The 27,690-nt window shown below is 42.0% G+C and overlaps 1 protein-coding gene across 9 annotated transcripts in view; it reads left to right on the top strand.

Moving 5' to 3' along the window:
* The window catches only part of ptprsb (protein tyrosine phosphatase receptor type Sb), a 69,858-nt gene that overhangs the window by 15,916 nt on the left and 26,252 nt on the right, over positions 1-27,690 (top strand). For 4 of the 9 annotated variants that reach the window (XM_085139423.1, XM_085139420.1, XM_085139424.1 and 1 more), the window contains exons 3-8: positions 1,260-1,405; positions 2,739-2,880; positions 11,619-11,807; positions 20,500-20,610; positions 26,294-26,563; positions 26,964-27,343. In XM_085139423.1, the coding sequence (XP_084995549.1) occupies positions 1,260-1,405; positions 2,739-2,880; positions 11,619-11,807; positions 20,500-20,610; positions 26,294-26,563; positions 26,964-27,343 (1,238 nt within the window). Of the gene's footprint in view, positions 1-1,259; positions 1,409-2,738; positions 2,881-11,618; positions 11,808-20,499; positions 20,611-24,871; positions 24,887-26,293; positions 26,564-26,963; positions 27,344-27,690 lie in introns of all 9 variants that reach the window. The other 5 variants (XM_085139418.1, XM_085139416.1, XM_085139421.1 and 2 more) reach the window with 3 other exon arrangements.

Below are 27,690 nucleotides of genomic sequence, written 5' to 3'. Positions count from 1 at the left end.
GCTTTTCTAAGAGTCCTCAGAAAAAACTACCCTGCTCTTAAGTTCCATAATGGTGGGCATAAATTTGTTCTGATTGACTCTACTGTACCAGCTTTTTGCTTCTTCCTGTGCGGATTATGGCAAACCACTTTATTTCTGACATTCAGAGTGGGTCTTTAAGAGACAACACGGGGCAGCCGGGACAGGAGCAGTCTTTTGACATGATGTTATTCCAGTTACTGTCAAGGCACTGGGAAGTGTTCTGCATGGCTGTTAACCAACGAAGTGAGTAGGAGTGGGAAGACGTGCAAAAAGGCTTTAGAATCTGCTGGTGATTTCTTGATAGGCAGGGCCTCTTCTTTTTTGTTGCTCCTGTGCGGTCTTCAGAGCAGAAGTGAATCAACACAGGCTGACCTCACCCACCCAGATGTAGGGGAGGAGGCATCCAGGTTGCCATGGTAAGGGTCATCCTGATTTCACCCTGATGGATAGCGGTGTTTCTGTAGCTGAGGAGGAGTTAAGCTGGGCGCCATGGAAACAGGCCACAGACAGATAGCAAAGGGTGGATGCATGAGGTTGTTTGACTGATCTGACTCAGCCACTGTGAGAAGTGTAGGTTCGCTACGCCTGGCTCAATATCACACTTGGAAATTGCTGTTTTCGTCTTAGAGGGCGACCGCAGCGCTCATACGTCCCACCTAAGATGCTTTCAGCCTCCAATTTGAAATTGTCTCTTCGAGTCGTCTCTGAAAATTAACAAAACCCTGTGCTGCTGTGTTCATTGTGTTTGCTAACATTATCAGGATCTCTGTGCAGTTCTTTGGCATGCGCAGGCACAAAATGACACCTCTGATATTAATACATTTAAACCAATTATATGCTGTGAATTTGCAGCCAACACTTCACCTACCTGTGAAACACTCATGTGTCATGACAGCCTGTGCTGCATGAAATACAATGGCAGCCTGCCCTCAAGAAAGCAGAGAGACGGAGAGAGAGAAAGAGATGTTCCTGTGAAGCCCAGCCCCATCTTTTATTTATGGCCCACAGGAAGTCCTTCAGTTTGTCCTCTAGATGATACCCAGGAAGTAAGCACAACACATAGCCATCAGAAGACAAGTCAGCCTGACCAGTCACTGACAGTGAAATGGGGCGTGGTCAGCGAGAATGGTTGTTGCTGGTTGTGGAGTTCATTTGTAGCCCTCTGGTGTCTTGCCTCTGTTTTAATTTTCCCCCATCCCTCACTAATTTTTCTCCCTCCTTTTCTCTCTCTCTCTTAGCTCCCCCAAAATTCACCAAGACTCCCACAGACCAGATCGGAGTATCAGGAGGTGTAGCATCATTTGTGTGCCAAGCCACAGGCAATCCCAAGCCCTCTGTCTACTGGAACAAGAAGGGCAAGAAGGTCAACTCCCAGCGTATCGAGGTGGTTGTCACAGTGCTCAATGTTCAACTCCTACTGTAACTGCATGACAGATATGAATATGCAAATTCATTAAAAAGACATGCATATTATTTGAATGTATGCATTAATTACAACCTTGATGTTACACTGTAAATAAATTTATACAGAGAGTGGATAGGCGAAAAACTGTTAAGATAAGACTTTGTCATGTATGTGAGAAATAGTTTTTTTTCCAGTTATTTTTTTTAAATTTTAATATAAAATACTAAAAATATGTTTTGGAATCAAGGTATGTTCACAAATTTTTTAAAATACACAGACTGGTATCTTTGATGTGTCTGATTAAATAAGAGGCTACACCAGTGCGCTGATTAGCTTAGCTTAGCATACAGAATGGTAGCTGGGTGAAGCAGCTATTCGTATTTTTTTAAGTCTCTGAAAATAAAAATATAAAGGTAATTCATTGTTTGTTTAATCTGTACAATAAGTATAATGTGCCAAACGTATTAAAGGGTTTATTATTATTGTTTTAACATGCTAAATCAGTACTCAACGCATGCAATTAGCCAGCTAGCTTGTCTATGCTGAAGCTAAGTGTAGCGCCCACCTTCTTTAATGCTGATCTAAGTTAACTGGCCTCTTGGCTGCAGCTCCAAAGTTAAACAGGCAGTATCAGTATTATCAAGAAGATAAAGAGACCCAACATTTAAACTATTAGTGAAAAATAGTTATTTAAAAATACATGTTTCCAATATACAGTAGATCACAAGGTTCCATTAAACTTCCGAACATTTTACAAACCTAAAATAAAACTAATCAATGGACCCTTAAGTATTACTGACTTTACTTCCTATTGAATTCACATATTGCTGTCATGGAGCTATATAGCAGCCTAGTCCGGAGAGTAAATTCTTGTGGCTCAGTAGAGGCCTGACTGTGTATTGATCCTGTGACCTAATGCTTAGAAATACTCAGTTTCTACCAGAGGACCTAATTCAACCCCCCATCTCAGTAAGTATCAACCCAGATGAAGTGTATTTGTGCAAGAAACTGGCTCCTTACCCGCTTCAGGTAAATGTGTGAGCACAGGTAAATGTTTTGTATCTGTGCCTGACCTCTAGCATTTCTGTAGAGAAGAGCAAACAAAATCATTATTTGTATTTATTATTATTATTTGTATTTCTTTTTTTTCTGGTGAGGCATGATGAAGTGCTTAGCTGTAATTGTTGTGATATTAACACAACACACACTGGGCCGAGGTGCTGACACGCAACATTATAGTCAGCTGCTCTAATAGTAGGGTTTATGTGCCTCCTCTGCTGTGACTAATATGTCTCGTTCTGTGGCTGTCCAGACCATAGAGTTTGATGATGGTGCAGGTGCTGTGCTGAGGATCCAACCACTTAGAGGTCCCCGAGATGAGAACACCTACGAGTGTGTGGCACGTAACAGCGTAGACGAGAAGTCTGTCACTGCAAAGTTGTCCATTATCAGAGGTAAGACAAACAAAAACCCCTCACATATACTGTACACACACACGCACACACACTGTGTCTACTCAAGAGGTGCTTTCTTTTGCACGCTCGCCTTCAACCGGCATCCCTGCTTCACTGAGCTGTCAGTCGTAGATGTAACAGCGAAGCAGGGCCGCACCCTGCCAGCACAGGAGGCTGCAGGGAGCTGCTCTTTTTATAGTCCCTCTGAGTGCAGAGCGTGATCTGGCCACAGAGAGGGCCAGCTAGCATGCTAGCTAAGGGGTATTTTAGCAAACTGTACCAGCTTGCTCTAAACGTTGCACTTCCCGTCCAGAGCGAGGGTGTTAATCTAATGTACACTGGCCCCTTGAAGGAAAACTTATCTAATGTGGAGCTCCAACATGTTATGGACTAAAATTGCAGCATGTGGCTGATGAGAGCACTGGGCATCTACCCAGCACAGCAGGAATGAAAGAAGAAACAGAGGCATGACTGCTCAGGCTGTTAATACATGAAGGAAAATCAAGGGATTACGCCCTGGTTTGGCAAAGAACCTTTGCTCGCTAGGAGTAAATAAGGAGGAAAAAGGGAAAGGGGGGATGGAAGAGGTCAAATGGAGATGATGGAAGATGAAAAGATGGCAGTAAGTCGAGTAACACAGCAGGATGCTGTGAAACAAAAGAGATTGAATGGGATGTCATAGGAGATGGGGTTCTGTGGGAGGTGGGGGTGTAGGAGTGAAGGAGATGGATGAGGATTGTGGAGCTGGCAGGGCGGTGTGGTAAGCAGAAGGCTGGTAGCCCAGGGAATAGACTCCTGTCCATCTGTTACCCAGCCCATCCTCTCTGCACACACAGCCCCAATCTAAAGCACATTACCACATAAACTACACCTCGAGGGCAAGCTTCCCAGTGTGTGTGTGTGTGTGGTCGTGTTCGTGTGTGGGTGGTAGTGTGTTCCTGGTGCCGTAACCTATTCTCTCAACCCGTTCTGTGTACGGTGATGTCCCCATCCCTTCAGCGACATTACAATCTTCAGTCTTTGAGAGCAGAGTGAAGGGTAGCAATGAATAAGATAATATTTCACCAAGAGTACCAATCAGAATCAGAGCTGACTTTAGCTGTAATAGTTAGATTTGGCCTGAATAATCATGCACAGGCACGTCTCTGGGATTCAGCTGGCAATAAAGGCAATAATTTTGTGTATATATTATTTTTTTGAGAGTTTTATGCTGCTTAGAAATTTGTCGCACATCAGCCATTTTTTGTAAGCTGTCCCTTTAATGTATCAGGGCGCATGAAGTCATTCTGGAAAGTGCTGCACATCAAACAACGGTGTAGGCTGGTTGTCAAGGTTGTCCACTAATCCCAGGGTTGGTGTTTTAATCCCTGGCCATTGCCCTCGGACAATACACTAAACCCACAGTTGCTAGTGATTCCTGTTGAAAACCTTGATTTGCGTGAGCTGAGGTAAAAATTTTAACATGATGAACAATTTATTTTTAGATGATTAATGCCTGTGTATTTTAAATCAAACTTTTCAGAAAATTTTAAAGTAAAGATATAAAATTTGAGGTACAAGTTTGTTGCCAAGATGTTTCTAAGTGTTTTTAAATTATATTCAAAAGTAAATCTAAAGCTTCTTTGCTCTATATATACATAAACACGAGGAGAGGGGTTTAAATTACCTGCAAGTTACTGCACAGTGTTTTACTTCAACTGACGGCACCCCCTCCTACTTCAAACGTATATTCCTGAAAAATCTAAAACGTCATCCTTCTGCTTGACAGAATACTCCCAGTGTCTTGCACCCATGCAGCCTACTGTAGGCTGAGTGATATGCTGCAGAATAGATCATGTCATCCAAGAATGCTGTTAAGTGCACAAATGTCTGCAGAAATTGTGCTTGGGTCAGTCTTTAAAAAAGAACCAGTCCATCGTAGAAAAGGTCCACCACTGAAGTAGAAAAAAGGCTTTCCATTACTGGCCAAAACCCTTCCACTTCCACTGAAAAGTCTTTTTCATCCACTGATGTGCTTTATCTCATCATTCTGTATAATGGTGGACTAAGACTAATAGCAGTTTCATACAGAGTGAGGGGCTTGCAGTTGGCCACAGGATATTTACTGCTGCACTGTTGGCTGCCTAATGGGTGGAGATGTGGTAGTTTATGGGCCTTCACCAACATCACCATCATCTTTATCATCCTCACACATTACCTGTAAAATGACCTTTTTTCCTCCTTATATCTTTCATTCTTTAACTCCAGGAGCCGTACTTTGGCCCTACAGCAATATCCGTTTCTAATTTTTTTCTCTTCTGTTTTATTCATGCTTTCATTTTCTTAGCCATCTATTCTGTCTGTCTGACTCTGTTTTTAACTCCTCCCGTTGCATTTCTACATGCCCTCCGCTGCTCCACCCATTCCCCTTTCCATCCCAGCTGCTCTTTTCTATGGACACTGCAGTTGTGTTGCTCTCCCTTCAGGAGACATGAATATCTGCAGCTCTGCATGTTTGAAAGCCTCTTGTGGGCGAGAGATTCTCATCACCGCAGCGCTGTATGTATGTGTTTGTGTGCACGACCTTCGCCGTTGTGTGTGCGCTGGCAAGCATGCGCACGGGTGTGTGCGTGAGTGCATACATTTATGTGCGTGCGTATGTCTGGTTTTGTGCAAAGTAATCCTGATTATACTCACCTCCCAGTGTCCCATTTTAGGAGAAAGGCAGGCGGGGGATGGGGGAGAAACAGGGGTTGAGAGAGAGAGATGAGGGAAGAGAGATGTTCTGCCACCACGGCAAACACCCTTCATATGAACAATAGAGTCAGATCAGTGATTCCCCCTAGGCGTCTGCTGCATTGGCAGGCCGGCGGCTCAAGCAGCATTTCGGTCTGGAAACAACTAACAGTATCTACTCAGCCTGCAGGAGGATTACACTCCTCGAGTGGAGAACTGGCTGTTTCATCATTTTTAACCCCTCGTCCTTGCTGTTTATATTCGGTCCTTCTTCCATTTTTTAAATTCTTCTTGAATGTTTATATGTGGTTCGGGAATCAGCCTTACATGTGGGATCCTGTTTAGTCCTGGCCCCCTAAAGTAGGGCACACAATGGTGAAGACGCATGGGTTTTTCATGTGATTGGTCTACAAAGTCTGCATTTGCATTGCATTGTGATCTATTATCATAAAGGTCTATTAGCATTTAAAGTGCTCCCCTTCAGCCCTCCTGCAGTCAATAGGAGTCAAAGCATTAGAGCCTCTGAAGACTGCTGAGTGCGAGCAGATTAATCCTGAATCAGGCTCCCCGAGATCGGCTTTTATTCAGACTTCTTTCATGCACATGGCCATTTCCCACTGAAATGAACTGAGAGATGAATAGGCAACCTGTTTCCTAACTGGGAGAAATAATGATTTTTTTCCGCGGGGAAGCGGGCGTGTTTGTGTGTGAATGTGGGAGAGAGAGAGAGTATCTGTTTGGGTTACTGTGCGCGTGAGATGGAAATACAAAGAGGCACGGGGAAAGAAAACCTGGATTCATGTTTGTTTGTTTGCATCATATGCATTATGTGTTTGACCCTTTGGGTGTTTGTGTCTTTCCGTTCTATTGCCGCATGCGTGTGTGCATGCACGGACACACAAATTGCATATTTGCCCAGAACTGGTTGGCTCTACTGACTGGTTTTGGGCACTAGGCCTGATTGCCCTTCTGCAAACATAACCAGGCCAAAATGTACGCGCTCAACCTCTTGATACACACAAATACACACAAACACAAAGCTCCGGGGAACAATGCTGCTCGACCCTTGCCAATGTTCCCCCAAACGCTGTTGACACACAGAGTGTTTGTATACACATGCCACATTTTTCCATAGGCTATCTTATCAATTTAACCAGGAGATGAAAAATAAGCGGCACTTTTGTGCAGCAGTGTTTGCTCTTGATAAATGATTCATTTTAGAGGAAAGTGTGATCAAGGCCATGCCCGCAGTATCTATTTCAAGCGGTCGCTGACTCATCCAGGAGCCTGGCTGAATACCTGTAGCTCCATATTCTCCTCTCTGGTGAACTGTACTTTAGTGTCCTGTACTGTGGAATGGTTTATCTGCATCTGCAGGGCAGAGTGTGAGTTTGCTGCTGTGTTTGTGTCCTTTTAATTGAGCCAGTCTATTAAAACAGCTGGCTGTGGTTTTAACAAAGCTGTTTCCTACATTTTGCCCTTTAAAGAAGGGTTTTGTTATTTTATGTTGCTCTACAGTGCAGTGGAAAAGGCATTAGAGACCTTGCAAACTGATGCCTTCTAATTACTATTATATTATATTATATTATATTATATTATATTATATTATATTATATTATATTATATTATACATTGATGATGATCAGGTCCATAGACGGATAATTTTCTTATTTACGAGTGGCGATATAAAAAAGTTAAATTAATTACAATTACAAATGAAAATGTCAGTGTTAACAAACTGAATGAATTAAAGAAATTAGGTGGCCTTTTTTTTAAACCTACCTCATTAATGCAGCTACCATCTTGGCATTAGTGGTGGGGTATTAAACACGAGGATTTAATATGAGATAATTCATAGACGTTTAAAACAACCATGAAACATTAACTATCATGAAATGTTAATCAAATAAAGCAACAGATGAGGGTTAGAAAGGCCATTCTTTAACAGGCACTCACTTTTCGTCTGTATCTAAGAAATATGAGAGCCCAGGTAAGGGCAAGCAAGATATTTTAGATAATTAAAGCTGTTTTTTTTAACACAGCTTTGTATATATTATAACATCATAAGGATTGTGCCATCCTTTTGAGGTTTTAGATCATCAAACATCTTTGTCAAATTGTAATATTACATAAAGATAACCTGAGAAAATGTGAAGAGAAAATCTTTTCATTTCATTTCCAAACCCACCTGGTCCTGTGTAAAAAAAAAAAAAAAAAAGGAAAAAATTAATTGTCCCTGAACCTAATACCTGATAGTGCTACCCTTAGCCCAAGGAACTGCAATCAAGCATTTGTGCAACGAGTCTTTCATTTCGCTGTGGAGGAGTTTTGGCCCACTCCTCAGAATTATTTTAATGCAGCCACAGTGGAGGGTTTCTGAGCGTGAAAAAGGTTACGGCAAAACATCTCAATCTGATAGAAGGCCAGGTTTTGATTAGGTGTCTCCAAAGCTTCTTTTTCTTTTTTTGAGCTATTCAGAGGTGGACTTGCGAGTGTGTTTCGGGTCATTGTCCTGCTACTTGAGCTTCCGGACACAAACTGTTGCCCACACATACTCCTCCAGGATTTTCTGGTAGAGAGCAGAATTCATGGTTCCATCAATCACAGTGAGTCGCCCTGAAGCAGCAAAGCAGCCCCAGACCATCACACTACCACCACTATGTTTGACTGTTAGTATGATGTTCTTTTTACAAAGGACAACAAATCAGTATGTATTTACCTTAAATGGAGAGCTAGTTTTAAAGGGAATGGAGTTAAAAATGTTCATTTTATACAGAGGATGAATTGGATGAACTGGGTGCTGCAGTACAACATAAACTCGGATTATTTTAAACAGTTAATGATGCAAAACAATTCTACTCAAGCTTGAAATGAGCAGAATTAAAGTTAAAATGACTAACTTAACCCTTGTTTGTTTTCTACACTGCTGAATATCCTTAGCTATCTGAAAAGCATCGTTGGGTTCTGGATGCTTGCAATGATTCACTACTATTTTTCCTCTTTTTGTGGTATTTTACAGCACGGCAGTAAGTGTCTTTAATCCCTCTCTCTATCACTCTCTCTGTTTATCTGTCCGACTCTCTCCATTTCTTCTAATTCTCTCCAAGTGCTCAGTCCAAGGTCCTCCCACACCATGTATTTGCAGCATTAATAAAGACCTGAGTGGAATATAGAGCCACACGCCCTACAGACACACACACACACGCATGCATTGTATATGCACATGCCTTGAGCCCAGTGCTGTGGTGTGCTCTAATTAACAGCCAGGGAGTCCATGTTGTGGTAGCTGGCAGAGTGATAAAAAGACCATCTGAACCCTCTCAAGAGAGGGGTAGGATTCGGGGAGGGTAGAGGGGAGCAAATGTAGGCCTAGCATATTCCTCGCCTTTGGGAGCTCACCTTCTGACCTGCCCATCGATCTCCCTCTTCTCTTTCCTTTCTCTTCCTGTCTATTTCATCAGTGGCCATACCACTAGCCTCCATTCAGGTAGATCATTAGTATTGATCTGTCAAGGATGCTGAAGGGTTGGGGTGGGACGAGGATGTTTATTGCGGGGGAGGGGGGTCTCAGAAGTGTTAGCGTGGTCCACTCTGCCCACTCCAGTCTCTGCTGTCTGATGGCTCCTGTCTTCACAAGGCCTAATTGTTGCACTAAACATCTTGATCATCAAGTTTTGATTCCTCTCTTGCTTTTTTGTGGCATTTCTCCACTTTCTCTTCTAAGGCGCAGCATCAGCAACAGCTTGACATTCCTATCTGACGAGGTCTCTCTAGCGCTGATGACTGTAGAAAGAGGCAAAGAGAGCGATAGATCCTATCTCAACTCAGCCTCTCATCCCCATCACAGAGTGTGTGGGAACAGATGGTATATGTCTGTCATGTGGTTAGGTAGCAGGGGGCCCGGAGGAGGAGTGGAGGAGAGGAAAAACACACAGACAGTTGACGTGGCCACGGTCTGCATCTTGGACTGCGTTCAGCTCCAGATATGTCTGTGATTCTGGGCTCAAGCAAAGCAAACTTTAGCAGGTTTTGTTTTGCCTGACAATCAAGATGTTCCGATGGGTTTGATTTATTAGCCAAGGAAATTGCCATCTCGTTGCTTTGCTGCTGCGGGAATGTGGAATATATAATTATAGTTCCAGGTATGGAGGAGGTGTCTGTGTGCATGTGTGAGAAAGAGAGAGTGGTTTAAAGGGTAAGGAGGAAAGGAAGCAGGAGGGCTGATGGATGCTTGATTACGTGTCTGGCCATCTGGACTGTTGTCACTGAGACTCTTAATCCCATTCACCAGAGAAAGTGTATGTGAACGTGTTTGTGTATGTGTGTGTGCGAAATAGAAAGCAACTGCTTTTTTGTGTGCACACACTCATTTTCCTGGATATGTGCTATCGTGCCGCTCAACATTATTCGACACTTTGCAGAAATCTGTGAAGATGCTAATGAGAACATAGCCATAGAAGCAAATATGTACACACAGCCAACACACAAACACACACACACACACACACACACACACACACACACACACACACACACACACACACACACACACACACACACACACACACACACATACTTGTCCTCAGCTCCTACAACGTAATAAGACATATCCAGACGCATTCAGACACATCCCAGATCAGCCTCTCTAATCGTTGGTACATTTTAACAATTACTGCTAACAAGTCCTTATTACCCCCAGTGCCCTGCCCCTCCTCTGATCCCAGCTTCTAATTGCCGCTGCTGTTTCTGAGCAGCTTTCTGCATAGTTATTAGACAGGAATCGTTAGAACCACATAACACAGAACCACACCTCTGAAAACTCGTAGTTCATCGCCACTGCCACCAAACACCTGTAATTCTAGGTTAGTAATGTACTGCAAAGCCTGTGTGTGTGTATTTGTGTGTGTGTGCGTGTGTGTGTAGGCACTTAAGTAACTCCTGCTGACTGGGCGGTATGTTTATACTCTTCCAGAAATGGCCTGTCAAACACACAGAAAAATCCTAGCTGTGTTTCTGCCCGCCTGCTATATCACCTAATGACTAGCTAGCTGTAGGAATGAACACAAGACTTTGATCACCTAGGCTATAGTGGCTCTGCTGTCTTTGCTGATATCTTTGCTTCCATAAGCCTACTAATGTTTAAGCAGCTATGAGGGGGGAGCTTTCACATCACTGCATGTGTGGGAAAGGAAGGACTGAATGCATGGCTGTAGAAGCTGACACACCAGTTATTTGTTTTAGAAACTGAGCCTTCACTGTCCTCATGAAATAAGTACACATACTGCACTTCGCCCCACTCTAACCCTGTACTTTGATTTACACAGATTCAGAATCAGAATCAGAATACTTTATTAATCCCGAAGGAAATTAGGGTTACAGCAGGCAGCACGCTAATGGCGCATGCGCACTTACAAAGTCATGGACCTCAGAGGATGTCCTATGGTTTCTGGCACAGGGACTTTGGGACTTTGGCAGCAAATCCTTTGGGTGCTGTGGTGGTTGCCGGTGGGGCTTCAGTAGAATCGTGTTTTTCGGGCATACTTAAGGATTTCTGAGGAATTTGGAGACGGGGTTAGCACCACAGGCTCTTTGTCTTGTACCAAGGGTTGTTTAGGAAAAAAATTTTGCAACATGGTGGGGCATCTTGCTAGGGGAGGCTGGTGCTTCTGTTGCTATGGGTTGATGTGATTGGTTAGCAACAGTGTTGAAGGGTGGTATGTGTGAAAACAGCATGCACATGTGTTGTCATGTTTCCTAGCACTGCGCTGCACTATATGGGGATGATCACTGTTCAGTGTATGACGTCTTCCTGTTTGCCTCTAGCACTAATTAGCAGATCGTAGCATGCTTACATGCTAAACTAATGGTCAAAACACAAGTCATTATATGTGCTAAATATATATGTTAGCTCCTGTTATCATATGTTACCAGCAGACATGCGCAAGTAGTGCAATTAGACATTTATATTTCATGTTTTAAATGCTGCACATTTCATACTCTTTTCTTTCTCTTGATGCTTTCAGAGGACCTGTTGCCATTTGGCTTCCCTAGTATAGACATGGGCCCTCAGTTGAAAGTGGTGGAGCGGACGAGGACGGCCACCATGCTGTGCGCTGCCAGCGGCATCCCGGACCCCGAGATCTCCTGGTTCAAAGACTTCCTGCCTGTCGACCCCAGCACCAGCCAGGGTCGCATCAAACAGCTCAGATCAGGTGAGACAGGTGACTTTTAGTCAGACTGTTTGTATTTTCCACTAACGGAACCAACAGTGCATTTACAGCTTTGCACTTTTTTGCGATCAGGTAAATCCCTGTTGCTCTAAATTTGGTGATTATTTTAATTATGATTGAGGGATTACATGCTGTTCTCTAAGTTTATCTCTCTCCTTTGGGGGTATAAATCCTTTTTAAAGCCAATTTCATAAAAAAGGATAATTGTGCCATCCTTAAGCCATGAAAAAAATGTGCTGTTTATTAGCATTTGGGAGAACGGATTATAAAAAATATATATCACTTAAAAGGCAAAATTTGCTTTCCATTAAGTATCATAATTATAAGAAAGAAATAGCAGCAAATAATTGTATAGTCCTTTCAAATGGGTTCAGAAATTTTACATAGAATGAAACTGTCTTCCTCAATTTATCCCAAAGCAACCACAATATCCTCTTTTCTGATGTCAAATGTGTTTGGCGCTTCTTAAAATTAGGCATTTAACTGGTGATGCTTTTATTTTGACCCACTGCCTAATTGTGCGCGACATAGCTCAGTGTCCCAAAATGTGAAGGTAAGCTCACTTTACCAGAGACACAAAAAGAGAGCAAAGACGATGTGTCTGCATACCAAAGAATCACATTGTGCGCTTAAGACAGTTTATTCAGCGTTGTTTATGCTCTTCTGTATAGATGAGTACAGTGTCTCCAGGAGAAGGCAGAAACATTTTTTTCTCAGCCTTTCCCACTCAGCTGTCCTCAGGGGGAATGAAAGTGATGGTGAGGCGAAACCATTTTGTTGTTGTTTCATCCGTATTCTCTGTGCTGCTCCGGCCTGCCAGCTCTGATACATCCCTCCTGTCAGCCAATATCCTTTACTGATCACCAGTGCCCTCCGTTAGCTGTGTGTTTGCATTTCCATTTGCCAAATTTATAATGTTTAAATACATTTACCATGTTGTCCCAAGCAACAAGTTACCTTTCTTAATGGCTTGTGATCCATGTCAAAGAAATTCTAATGAGAGCTCCTATACAGTGTTTTATATCACTGTTTAGGACTGGTTAACAGCAATAAAACAAACCATGCTTTAGGGCATGGGAAACATTCTGGAGTTACAGTCTCTTTGTTCCCTTGTGTGCTCTTACTATATTTGGACATTTGAAGAACACACAAGGAAATAAATATGTTTTACTCACAGCTTCAGGAAACCCAGCATCAGTAGATGTGGCTGGAGAAACAGGCTCTGGCAGGGACCGGGCATTGGCAGGTGTGGCGGAAATGCAGGCTCAAACTGCGGCTCTGCAGGGCACACAGCATCAGAGGGCTGGGGCTGCCAATTCCGGCATCAGGAACCACGCTTTCTCTTCTAGGGTGGAAGCGTGGTTCCTGATTCAGCTAGTCAAGAGCTGAATATGTGCAGCAGTAAAGAATATAAGCAGTGCTGACAACCCCATTTACCTATGAAACACGGAACAAAATTTTAAACAGACATGATTCTCAGAAAAAACCCAGGAGCTTGACAGTGTGGATACTTTACACAGACAACTGTAGTTAAACTGCAGAATTATACAGTTTCTTTGTATTTCAAATTTTAAGACAAGGCTTTTTAGTTGAAGACTAATTAGTAGGTCTGGCAGTTGTACTCCTTGTTTGGATACCATGTTTGGCTAAGACTGGATTGGAGTGGAACTGCAATAAACCACTGGACAAAGCCATAATGTCTGCCTAATCTTAGATGGTATGCACAACCAGCTAAGATGTGTTAGTACAACACTTTGATACACCTTGAATCCTGGAAAATAGATGAATATTAACTAAAGATGAGTTTAGTTTCCTATAGGTAGTGAACCAGCTAGCAGGAAAGCTAATGATTGCAGCTTATTGAAAGATAAATAAATGCCGTGTTTAATCCAGCCAGTTTTGTTTCTTTTTTTTTCCCTCGCTCATTCGTATTCTTCAAACACAGCTTATCGTCCAGTGCACGTTGCTCCAGCACCTGCAGAAATACACCGGCTGTTTCAAGTAGCCATAATTATGAGGAGAAACCCTAAATTGAGTTCTCTAAAGAAAAATAGGACTTTTAAACCTGCATATTCAGCAGAACAGTATTGTATTATTCACAATAAATTATATTCATTTCTTTTTATTCATTTTGGTCCCCTTGGTGCAATACCAAGTAAAGAGCCTCCCTTGGTCACGCACGCAGAGCAAAGGGGTGGCAAAGGACAGCCACGACCACTACTGACTAGTCTGGCACATACAACCAGTGGGGAAGCCCATTAGAGCTGCACACATACTCAGAGTCAGAGATTTTGCAATTATCTTATAATTTGTTGTTATCTTAACAACAAATGTTGTTATTTACTGTTTCCTTTTACATGGTGTACTTCTACATGGCAGTGGGGATGTGTGTATAGATAGATAGATAGAATGAGTCAACCAAGTAAGAAGACTTAGAAGACATTTACTTCAAAGTAAGGAAGCAACCAAAGTACCAATGCAAAACATGGAGGCAAGAAGACTCCCATTAAACATGAAAACAGAGACTGGGAGTACTGAGGGGCAAATGCATAAACACAAAAAGACAAAGTCGAGGAAGGAATAGATAATGAAACGCTGAAGCAACCGAACACAGTCAAAAAATAACAAACTCAAAATAGGACCTGAGGCTTAACACAAACAAATAATTCAAATTTAAGAACAGTAAGGCAGTCTAAACTGGTAGCCAAACCTCCCCAGAAATGAAACACACTGAAAATCAAATAAAACAAAAAGAACTAATGCTGAAAATTACTAGAATGATAATGAAGTCAAGGTAGGAATCTAAAACTCCACCTAACAAAAATCAAAGTACCAAACTTACATGTATAGACTAAGAATTTTAACCTCAAAATCCACACAAAGCACACAATAAGAGTGAGTGACCAGAAAACAAAGACTATCACTGTTATTACATCAGAATGTGCAGAAATAAAAAATGACAAAGCATCAGTATCTGTGCCACCTCGGTAATGGTGGCAGCTTATACCACACCTGATCATCACTGGCCATGCTTTTATTATTATTTTTTCTTTTAGTTGTCCTTTTTTTAAACTAAACTATAACAACTGCTAAATTTTAGCCACCTAAAATTGTATATTTAGTTTTACTTGATCTGCTCTGAGACGTTTGCTCCCTGCTTGTGTGTCATGCAGACATGACAATGATTCAGTGGTACAGTATGTTAGGACACATATCACATCAATGAAACAGTAGCAAGACGAATGGCCTACTGAGATTCACCCCAGGCTTTAATAGGATTTGAAATCACCAAAACCATCACAAAGCCAAACAACAAAATGTGCTGTATAATGAACCGAACAGTGCAGCGAAATGACTTGGAGGAAATCAATTACACCTGAGCTGGGCAAGAAATGCGTTATGGATAAAACACTCCTTTAAGATTTGTTTAATGGAGGCACTTTCCGAGCAATGCTTCTGATTTAGTGGATAGCTGCCAGCTCTTATTGGACTGCAGCCAGGAATGTGTTTTGGGCCACAGTCATTCTGTTCTCTCTGTCTCTTTTCTTCTTCTGTTGGCTCTTGGAAATACTTTTATGACCCATATGGGTCAGGAAGAAAAATGAGATAGAGAATGACTGCAGTCGAATCCCACAAAGGATGTCTCATCTTAGCCATTTCATAGCTCATAAGTATCCATCATGTGTGGGGGCTTATCACTGCAGATAACTGTCCACGGTGGCCTTTGACAGCCGTGAACTCTGTGTTTACCCACCTCAAATGCACACATACTCACCCCATCAGTCCTCGGTGACAGAAACATATGGGGTGGTATAGAGATGAACTTTTGCTGACATCTGTATGCCTCGATCAGGTATCTATCTTTTTTCCATGCCATCTGACAAACAAATTTCCCAGAGGAACCCACCCGAGGGATTAATAAAGTTTTATCTTATCTTATCTCTTATCTGCTGCACCAGTTTATATGTGCATGAGGAGAACCTTGACAAGCTATCTGTCTGCCCCTGACATTTGGGACTTAGAGCTGGAAAGTTAACCTAAGCACTTAACAGCTTATGTAGACCCACACTCTTAACAGATGGCATTCAGTATGGACCCTGAGGTTGACTCCAGGATTACATATGCAGACCCCTCTTTGGTAAGGACTAAGACGTGATAAAGGTTAATGGTGTATGTCAGTTTATCTGTTGACGTCAATACAGAACACTTTTTTAAAGTGCATTTTTGCATGCACCAAACAAAATTGGTTATTCATTTTTAACACCTATATATGGTTGCGTCAAAGAGACTGACCCAAAATCGCGCATCATCGTGAAATGCTATTTTCACGGAGTTTATATTTGGTTGGCTGTTACTCAGCAGAATATTTCACAACCAGATTTTAAGAGAATTTGAAATTGGGACTTTAGCCAAAGTAAATCAATCATTTTTGGTAACAGTCTATTTCTAAGAAAAGAAAAATCTAAAAATGGTGAGCAGTACAAATCCTTTGACAGAACGTGCTTTCAGGCTGACAGAAAAAGTGGAACTTGTGACACGGATAAATCTGCAGACTGACAACTAGGAATCGTTTCTGTCTCTGTGTACGAGAATAAAAACCAGAACTAAGTCAGAACCTGGAAATTTTGAGCTTTTGAACGATTCATTATCGATTTATTAAGTAACTGCTGCGTTAAACTATACCTAAATTGCTGCATAAAACTTTGCTTTGAGGCTTTTCTGTTCATGTTTTAGTAAAATGTGAAATTATAGAGCAGGTTGGTAATGGTTTGGAAACAACAGTTTCGGTTTTAAAAATTACCAGCAGTTTATTCGTAACTGTGTTGCGTTTGTAGTAACTGTCCTTTGTGTCGACGCTTGTTAACACGTGCCTCCGGTTAATTTAATGTCTCAACTTGTGGGAGACCGGAGCCCAAGTGATCTGTTTTACCTCAGTGTCCCATCAGAGCTATCAGATTAACAGTATCCGCTGTCATCTGATCAGCTGAGTCTCAGCCCACAGACATAATACACCATCCACGATTTCACAGTAGCTCAATTTACTTAAGTCACATCTCATTCTGGGCCTTTCAGCATCCTTCAGACAGACTAACAAAACTGCTCTCTCTCCTCGTCTCTCTTCTTTTACTTTTTCGACTTTTTGCTTTGCCGTCCCACAAACCATCATCATGTCGTTTTGACGCCCGTTTTCTGTCTGCGCTATGTGCTTGTGTACATACGTTTTGACCTGCTGACCTTTCTATGTATATATTCAGAACCCCTGTCCACCCCAGTGTAATGTAATGTCATGTTTTACAGCAGTAGATTACAACTGGCAATTTCAAATTTTTGCTGCTCGTTAGCCACACGAGCTGCTTCCAGCTGTCGCACAAGTTCTCGTTTGCAGATCTAAACCTGTCCATTTCTACCTCTCCACCTCCTCGCCATCTTTCCTCCCACTGCTCCTTTCTTCCTCTGCTTTCTGGTTGAGAAGAAGGCTCTTCTTGTAGAGCGGATAATTTATTCCTGTTTGTTTCCCAACTCTGCCCTGAACCACAGGGAAATGAGAGATGGAAAATAGGGAGAAAGAGGAGGGCACGCGCTGTTCTGCTGTCATGTAACTGCAGAAGACAGAAACAAATGGATGACAGTTTCAGCGAGCAGCGTCTCAGCTCACCTAACACGTTCCCTCCTTTAACCCTCTGAAATCACAGCATTCAAACTTCTTCATAAGCTGACCTGCAAGTGTGTCTGTGTATGTGTGTGTGTGCAAAATCTACGTATACTAAGACACACAACATCTGTCTGTATGTGTGTACATAACCTTAAATATGAGGTTTTATTTTGGTGTAACAACCACTTTATTAAGTATACCCGTCCAACTGCCAGTTAATGCAAATATATAATCAGCCAATCACATGGCAGCAACTCAGTGAATTTAAGCAGGTAGACGTGGTCAAGATGACCATGCTGAAGTTCAAACTGAGCATCACAATGGGGAAGAAAGGTGATGTAAGTCACTTTGAACATGGTATGGTTGTTGGTGCTGATCCACTGGGATTTTCCCACACAGCTGTCTCTGGGGAGAATAGTACAAAAAAGAAAAAATATCCAGTGAGCAGCGGTTCAAATGCCTTGGTGATGTCAGAGGTGAAAGGAGAATGGCAAGGCTGCTTTGAGCTGAGAGGAAAGCAACAGTAACTCAAATAACCACTCATTCTTACCAAGCCATGCAGAAGAGCATCTCTGAAAGCTCTTCTGCAATTTTTTCCAATCTTCATGGACAACAGAAGATTCTGCCTGCTGTGACAACGTTATGGTTGGGATTTAGTGTAAGGATCATGATAACATGGATCCATCCTGCCTAGTATCAGTAACAATGGTGTAATGGGAAATGACTTTAGTATGAGTTCAGTGTATCCATTTTCTGATGGCTGTTTCCAGCAGGAATGTCACAAAACTCAAATCACCTCATACTGGTTTCTTGAATATGACAATGGGTTCACTGTACTGAAGTGACCTCCACAGCCAATATGTCTAAAATCAGTAGAGCACCTTTGGGATGCTATCATGTCAATATGAACCAAAATCTCTCTCTTTTTTTCCAAATTAAATGTTGGATTTTAATTTTTTTTTAAATATTGAATTAAAGCAGTTTATGCCAAATGAACCAGTGTACCTAATGAAGCATCTATTTAGTGTATTCTTTCTAAATATTATTACTGTGCATTTTATTTTCTTTACCATTTTTAAGATATACCCATACAACAGATAATATTCAAAAGAACATTTGTACATAATGATGAATGCAGTAAAAGGCATCAGTCAACCATCCAGCACTGGAGCAGATGGTTGAGGTATTTAACATGTGCCATCTTTTGGCTCGTATTGTCTGTCACTGCCGTGCACCTCTGTCTATTATATCAATGACAATGTCTATCTCTCGTGGAAGAGGTATTCCACATCTGCTGCTCTTCCCAAGGTGACCTCGGTTTTCCCCATTAAAGATCTTTTACAGAGTCTTTCCTTAAGGTCAGCTTACTTAAAGTGAAAAGAAAATGTCTATAAATAATTTGTTTCTGGTCCACATGAATTAATAAACCCACTAAATTTAGCAGCTCAGGAGTTACAACATACAACAATGACATGTGCAGTTATCTTCAGAGATGGCAAAAGTACACACATTTGTTCCTTAAGAAGAAGTGCTTGTGTTAAGAAATACTGATTCAGCTCACTTTAACCTCTGACTATAGAGCTGATGCATTAGTTATATGCTTTTCTTTGCCTCTTTCTTGTCTTTGTGTGATAAGCACTGGTGATAGATCGACCAACAGGATTATCTTTTATGTTATATGGTTTCCTCCTTTAGGTTTACATCACTTTTACAGGGTTAGGGTAATAAAGTACTTGTACTCTGTTACTTCCCATGTCTGGTTATCTTTTAAAATTAAATAATATTTAGATTGAATGGTTGTGCATATTGGTGTAATGCACAGGGGTTATTTCGCTATGACTTCCTTTTAATATCAATATAAACGGAGGGATTGTTTTTAAGTATTTTGACTTTTATTTTTGTATTTCATCTTGTGTATTGTGTATGGAAAATAAAAATCTTTGCAGAGCGAAGCACAGTATATCTTGCTTTTCTCTAAATATCCCTGTGCTTCTCTTAAAAGCCAGATGCCTTTTATCAGTCTCACAGAAGATCTGATATAAAACACAGTGCTTTGTATGAGACTAAAACTTGCTCTTTTTGTGTGGCTGTTTATCTACACACTCCCGTATGTGTTTCCATTCTTTCTTTAAAAAGTGTGTGTGTGTGTGTGCCGTGTGCATTTAGATTTGTGTCACTTTCCACTCTGTGCAGTGCAGCAGAGAGTGATGCATGGTTTTGTGCCTTCTCCTCGGGCTCCGTGTCAAAGTCAGTTTCAGATGAGACGGATGTGACAGAGCAGACTGAAAGAGGGGGGGAAAAAAAACAAAACCAGAGAAAGAACATCTCTGCTGGTAATTCAAAAGGCCGTTAGCTAAGAAACACAGCAATAAGAATAGTACCACGTGAAGCAAAAGAACACCTGACGAGTGCCGTGTGTAATTATAGCATGTTTAGGGAGACTAGGATAAAAACTGAGGAAGCGAAAGAGCCGAAGAGCATCGCTGGGTCGTTGCCCTGGGGTAAAGCTGTGTAGCTGCTGCCAGTTAACTGCAAAGATAGAAACAGGCTTTCTTCATTCAGCAGTCTGCCTGCTGCTGGAGAGGAATCACCAGCTAGTACAGAGGTATAAACTAAAGGCGCTTTAAGTGTCATCTAAGTTTGTAAAAAGTGAGTTTAAGACTTGTTTTTGACTTCCAAACTTTTCGAAAGGGAATTCTGAATTTTTGAATATGTTGCCGCTTCCTTTCACCTTTTCGGTAGCAGGATGGGAGACAGGGATGGTTAGAGGAGACGCAGTTCTTTGTGGAAAATCCAACTCCTGATACAGAGAGAGTGTTGTGCGGACCATTCATTTCTGCCTTGCAGAAATAACAACTGAGCTGACTTTATTGGATGTTGAAGCAGCAGACAAAGAGATACCCCAGGGTCAAACTATAGCAGATATTGCAGGATGAAAAGGAGGATGCAAAAGGATGGCGGACAGTGGCAGAAGCGTTTTCTGCAAACATGTTTATCTGGGTTTTTTTTTTTCTCTTGCAGGAGCGTTACAGATTGAGAACAGCGAGGAAACAGACCAAGGGAAGTACGAGTGTGTGGCCACCAACTCCCAAGGCGTGCGCTACTCGTCTCCCGCCAACTTATACGTGCGAGGTAGGACCTGAAACGCAGAACACACATGCACGTACACGCACGAACAAGACACAGACACCGAAAAATCACTGTGACGAAGGTGCCTTAGGTATTACTAGTAAAACTACCTCTTCTGTATTACTGTGCTCTTTAACAAGTATTACTAACCCATCCATTGTCTACAATATATGTTGACTCTGTTGTTTGGTATTTCTCACAACCACCTTTAACAAGTCCACCTTAAACCTTGGTGCGAGCTCTGACAGTTGAATCAAAGCGAGGATAAAATGGGGACCACACCTTGGTTTAACTGCATGGAAACATCACTGATCTGTCTGCTAAAGTGGTTTCTGTACTAGAGGCAGATTAATTGGTTGAGAGATTTGAACAAAATTGGGAGTGAGAGTCAAGATGTAATTTTGGCTTTACAGTGTTTCACATTAACGGGATCACTGTGGACCCCACATGCTTAAATAAATCTGTGGGTGCTGTTGTAACACTGGCTCATGGCTCAAAGGCCACAACCAATGTCCAGAATTGCAAGTTCTAGTTTCTATTTTACGTGGGATAACAGAGAAGCGTGAATGCAGTTTGACTGGAGCGTGCCTGTGTGTGTGTGTGCACGTGTGTGTGTGTGTGTGTGCGCGCGTGTGTGTGTGTGTGTGTGTGTGTGGTGCAGTGAAGCGAGTGGCTTTGCGCTGGCCGTTTTTATTCTCTCTGTGTTTCCCCGTTCTCTCTCTCCCCTCTCACGTCATTGTGTTCTGCATCAACCCCCTTCCATCCCTCAGAGCTTCGAGAAGGTTGGTGCGCTCTTTCTTTTCTTTTGTTACTCCTTTGTTTCAGAAAGCTTCACTTATTGAAACAGAGGGAAACAAAAAAAGACGACAAAAAAAAAAAAAACAACAGTATGAGTTAAAGGACAGCGGAGTAGATTTGAAGTGAAATGATTCAAACCTGTATCCAAAATGATGAGAGTAAAGCTGCTGCGATGATGAAGTGGTCTGCCTACGCAGCAGAGTGCATTGACTGCATTGTGAGGCCTTGTGTGCAGAACCCTTGGTATTGCCTTCACTCCCCGATCAATGTTTTCTGCATGGTATGATCTTGTTGTCATGGAGACCCAAGAATTGGAAGATTAAAAAGAGGCAATGTTTGCATGGAAGGAGTGAGAGAGAAAGAGAAAGGAGCACCGCTTGCATGTGTGTTGACTGACGGACTGACACCAGAGCATGGCACAGTGTGTTATCACGCTTATTGATATGCTCAGATTGTGATCTGATTGAACTTGCTGTCTTGTCATGTCTTGCTACTGTTTTTTTCTTGTTTTGTTTTTGTTTTTAATTCTTTTCCCCTTTGTACCATCTTGTTTGGCGGTTTGTCCTTGTTCCCATGTCATCACATCTGCTCCAGTGCTGCACTTGTTGAGTGGAAGTCTTGCACTTGCTTGTGTATGCCCCTTTGTTCTGCAGTTTTACGTTCGGTTTATCAGACGAGAATCACTCACTGGAATAAATTCATGATGCAAACTCAAAATGGCAAGAGGACGGTCACGTGACTGATGATGGACACTAGTGTTGAAACTAACATTAACGTTGGCTAACGTTCCGGAACCACTGCACTACAGTTCAGAATACACGTGTTACGATGGAGCATCATAGACTGTACATAAAAGATGGACTGTGAGCAACAATAGTTTGTTTGCTTTATTTTTTTTCTTTGGAGCCAGACGTTACCATGTTCAGATGAAAAGGTGGATGCGCATTAGCAAGACCGATTAGCAAGATGCGTCCACAGAGATGCATCTCTTTAGGATACTGTGTTAACCATTCAGAAAGCCATTTTATTTGTCAGACAATTGCATTAATATCATGTCCATAAGCCATAACATTAGAGACACTTCAAGACAGCTAGCCACAGAGCCTCTTGTGCTGGTACACATGTCTGTCTGCCCCACTCCTAATAATACACGGGCTGTAGAGCAGAAATGTAATTTTTATTTCTACTCTGAAGCTGAGCATTTTTACTCGGTGTAGGATACAGTGGCTGACTCTCTTTTGGAGTCGTCCTCAAGTAGCCATTTGAAGAGCTGAGCTTTTTGCCCCTTCTGTGGCTTTTTTTTTAACACCCAGCATTGCAGCTTGTGTTACATACTCAAGCACAATATGAAAAATATGATGCCTTGCTTTAGACATTATAGAATACTTAAATTAGCTACACCTCAACCAAGTTCATTTGATTTGTATTTTCCACAGCTATGAGACAAAAGAAATAAAGTTTACAAAACTGTATAAAATAAGCAGTAGTACTTTTCAGTAAAGTTCTAGTAGTACCTTTTTGCTTTACTTTTTTTAAGCTGGATTTATTTATTTGTTTATTTTTTTCCATTTTCCACCTGTGTGCTTTAAATATTCATACTAATGCTGCACATTTTCTACAGGTAGCCTCTGAAGGTTTATTATACAGTAATAAGTAAAATAAGCTCTCTTTAATGGACTGTTATACAGTCTAGGCCATGTCTTACGTTGCTCGACTGTTTCCATCCCCACCAAACACTGTGATACGTCTCTATTGACTGACATTTGAAATTAATTTTATCCATTCTCAATCTTAGATATTGAGAGGGGTATTAATGATTCTCTCTTATTACAGTGGTTAATGAAAGCTGTGTCCTTGAGACAGACAAGATGGTGCTGAGTAAATGTCAGCTATATAGCGATGCTGAGATTCAGCAGTAATCCTTATGGCTGTGCCAAGGTCTCCCCAGCCCGTAGCCTCCAGACTCCCTGCAGAGAACAGGACTAATGATAGCTCCACTAATAAAGAGCGAAGCTCCTGGCTCGTACAAACTGTATAGAAAATGGTGGGGAATCATGCGTCCTGGCTCGATTAACTTTAAGCTAGAGGCTCTGTGAGCACGAAAAGGATTATCCCTTGTTATGAGCTCACTTTATTGTAAAGTACTCACCTTTGGCTCCCCGGTGGATTCTTCAGTCATCGTCTGTGTTCACGACCGGTATTTTTAGAACTACTCCACCGCTTGATGTAGGAGATTACCGAACAATCATCTTGAGTCTTTACTTTCATCCTTAAACTTAAAGCATTATCAAATTAGCCCACATGCTTACGTTGACATCTTTTATTTATTCTTGCTGTGTTGACAGATACATGCCCGTGTAGCTTAAACTGACGTTTTGGTCCTGCTGCATTGCACCTGCTTTGTCTTGTGCATGGAGCTGTCATGGATGCAGTTTGTGTGCGTGTCTCTCCAGCATGCTCAGATGAGGAGATGCCTGCCCAATCATGTCTGTTTTCTAACAGATCTACCTGTTTTTGTCTCTTTGTCTCTTTCTTGTCTTTAACTTCTGTATCCAATTCTGGGTATATTTTTAAGTTTGATTTTTTTTTTTTTTTTATTGCTTTGGTTTGTTTTTCCAAGTTGCTTTGAACTTTGTTATTCGTGAAATGACCACAACTATTTACTTTTTTTTAATTTCTTGAAATCATGCAAAAATGTTAACTTCTATCCAATTGTCTCTAGATGCTTTGAGTAGGGGGGATGTGGCCCACGAAGATTCCCAGTAATGATGTTACTCATTAAGGAGTGGAGGTTATGCAGCAAATTTATCAATATTTATGTATTCATTCAAGTATTTAATTTGACATTTTCTTTCATATAGCGTTAGATTTATTGCTGGATTTGCAAGTATTTGAGAAAAAAAAAGACTAGACTCTTATTGTTTTGCTACTGTAGGGTTATCTTCTTTTATTCGTAATCTTTTTTAAACTGTCTATTTTTAGGGCTTGTGTTGTTTATCGCACATATAAGCTTTCTAGTTTTGAGTTTAGTTTCAATAATGTTTCTGCTCTTTGTCTGCCTTCCCTTTCATTCTCTCCTTTCATCCAGAGATGTTTGTCCGTTACTCTTTTTGTCTCTTTCTGTTTCCTGTGTTTTTGACCCACGGGTATCCTCTTCTTCTCTGTTCTTTCAACATCCGTTCTCTTCAAGCCCTTTTCTCTCTCTCTCTCTCTCTCTCCCTCTTCTCTTACTTTTGAAGCACCTTCTTTCTGAATGGGCCTGACTCTGGTATACAGCCGTGTTTTAAAATAGATCCATGTGTTTTCTTCTTCCTCGCTCCTCTTTTCTTCCCCCTTTTCCCTCCTTCCCCACGAACCCTCTTCTAATCCTCTCTCCCCTGTCTTTTCCCCTCCTTTCCCACCCCCTCCTTTTTTCTCTTCTCCTTCTTCTTCTTCTTCTGCATTCTGTCTGCACCCTGATGTGTAGGAGCGACAGACACATGTACATAAGTTTATTAACTTATAAACATGCACATACTACCTCACATATCTCTCTTTTTGCTCGCACTCGTTCTTTCCCGTTCTGCCTCGTTCTCTCATGCTGTCTTGGTGTTCTTTACTTAAATGTGTCCGATGATCACTTTGTAAATGCCACAACACCTTTTTAGAACCCTTGATCCACTCCTGTCCACATTTCCTATTCATTTGACTACACACTGTATCAGTTTTGAATCCTATGTATTGTACAGTATGTTGTTGTACAATGTGGCTGTCCTTTGCTACATTGCGTTTCATTGTCTGGAAGAGAAGCAGAGCTGCCTCTCTCTCTCTCTCTCTCTCTCTCTCTCCCTCTCGCTCTTTTTCTTTGTCTCTCTGTCTTTTTCTTTTCTGTCCTTCGATCTGTCCCTCCCGTGTCTCTGCTCTTATCTTGCTTCTCTCTGTCCCCCCTCTCAGTCCACAGTTCTTCGTTCTCTTCTTTGTGTTTCTCCACCATTTTATCCCTCTTGAGTCGCCCAGGCATGCAAGTGACCTATGAGTTCAGTCTCTCGATGCATCTCTCCCCTAATGTGTAGTCAACCGAGCTCTGACAGATGCAGTATTGGATATAACTTGCCACTTTGCTTGTTCTTCTCATGGGCACACAAATAGCAGGCAGGGCCTATTGATTGGCCCCCATGATGCATATACTCTCTAAAAGGAGCCCATCTACCGCACAGGCACCTCAAGGCACGGCAATCTGAATGAAGAAAAGTTTTTTCCCTCATAAGTTACTGCTAAAGTTTAGCCTGCTTAGTCACTGCTTCGGGGTGGTGTTTTATTAATAATTCTGCATAAATTTGCTTCCTGCATAAATTGATAACCCGTAAAAAAAAAAAACCCTGCTGTTGTCGTTTTTTGGGTTTTGGTTTTTTACGAAAGAGAAACTGACTATAGGTGTCATGTCCTGGATGAAATGATACTCAAGAGTTTGTCACTTTATTATTTTGAGAAGGCAGCTCACTCTGAGTGGTTGAGCTCAGCACAAGATTTGTGTCTTTTTGTTGGATTCATCAGTGCCATAAAGTAATTGGGACTAAACTTGAAATATCCCTATGTAATTTTCTGTAAAAACCCTGAAGTTCATTCTCCCCCTTCCTGTTACCTCTCCTTCTCTCTCTCTCTCTCTTTCTTTTTTATCTTTCTCGCCCTCTCTCTCTCTTTCTCTCTCTCAACCTCTATCTCGCTCTCTGCCTCGCTCTTTTTCTTCTCATTCTCTCCCCCCTTTACTCCCTTGCCCCCTCCTCCTTCTTTCTCTCCACCTTTCTCCTTCTCACTCCCTTCCCCACTTTTCTCCTTCCCTTTCCTTAACCCCTCTCCCCCACCCCCGTCCCACTTCCTTTCTCCCCTCCCGACTCTCCTCCTTTCCCAGTGCGCCGCGTGCCCCCTCGTTTCTCCATCCTCCCTTCCAACCACGAGATCATGCCAGGAGGGAGCATCAACATCACCTGTGTGGCCGTGGGTTCACCCATGCCTTATGTCAAGTGGATGCTGGGTAACGAGGACCTGACTCCCGAGGATGAAATGCCGATTGGACGGAACGTGCTGGAGCTCAATAGTGTCCGCGAGTCTGCAAACTACACCTGTGTGGCAATGAGTAGCCTGGGTATCATTGAGGCCAGCGCTCAGGTCTTAGTGAAGAGTAAGGGCCCCGGCAACCTTTAGATGCCTAAGAATGTTTTTAATTTTAGCCTGAGAAAGTAGAAAAGTTCAGCTGTCTTCTCATATGTACTCAGCAGGGTTCTGGCATCCCTTGTCAGTGAAAATGAAGCAATTTAAATAGTATAACGTAGCATCCTTAATTTATTAATCAGTGTATTTCAGGTTAAATGTTACTGTCACTTGACACTGCAAGTACCACTAAAGAACTGCAGTTTAGCAGGTTGAATCCAAATGTAATATATGTTAAACAAAGCAACATTTATACTGTAGAAGAATCAAGTATTTCCACTAAATATAAAACGTAATTTCAACACTGAGACCAAGAGAGTATTTTTCTTTTTTCAAACGTTTAAATCACCTGCTGCCACTCTAATCCCCAGCTTTACCAAAGCCTCCCGGCACGCCCATTGTCACCGAGACCACAGCCACCAGTGTGACCATCACATGGGACTCTGGCAACCCCGACCCCGTCTCCTACTACATCATTCAGTACCGAGCCAAAGGGCCCGACAGCAAGTATGAGACAGTGGACAGCATCACCACCACCCGCTACAGCATCGGGGGGCTCTACCCCAACACAGAGTACGAAATCAGAGTTTCAGCCTATAATACCATCGGCCAGGGGCCCCCGTCCGCTCGCGTGGAGGCTCGTACGGGAGAGCAAGCCCCCGCCAGCCCGCCGCGAAACGTCCAAGCTCACATTATCTCTGAGAACACTGTGATGGTCCGCTGGGAAGAACCGGAAGAGCCCAATGGACAGGTGAGATGAGGATTGGAACAGCCCTGTTTGATCTGTTATCAGTAGAGGAAAACACACATTTTTACATTTTCTTTTATCTGTTGGCATGCTTCTCCAGCTGTCAACCTGAAAAATGTTCTCAAAAGGGTGGTGAATGCCTGCACCGAGACCTCAGATACCCAGCAGAAAAAGTCCTTCATTTTTGTGCTTTGTGTACTGTAACAGAGAGGACGGGCCGATGGACAGAGAGATAGATAGATAGATAGATAGATAGATAGATAGATAGATAGATAGATAGATAGATAGATAGATAGATAGATAGATAGATAGATAGATCCAGAGCCATCCTCCAGAGGCCTGTTTCCTTT

The sequence above is a fragment of the Neolamprologus multifasciatus genome, chromosome 18 (genome assembly GCF_963576455.1).
Source record: "Neolamprologus multifasciatus chromosome 18, fNeoMul1.2, whole genome shotgun sequence".
Lineage (NCBI taxonomy): Eukaryota > Metazoa > Chordata > Actinopteri > Cichliformes > Cichlidae > Neolamprologus > Neolamprologus multifasciatus.
Note: the sequence above shows the minus strand (reverse complement) of the source record. Positions and strands in the feature narration are given on the sequence as shown.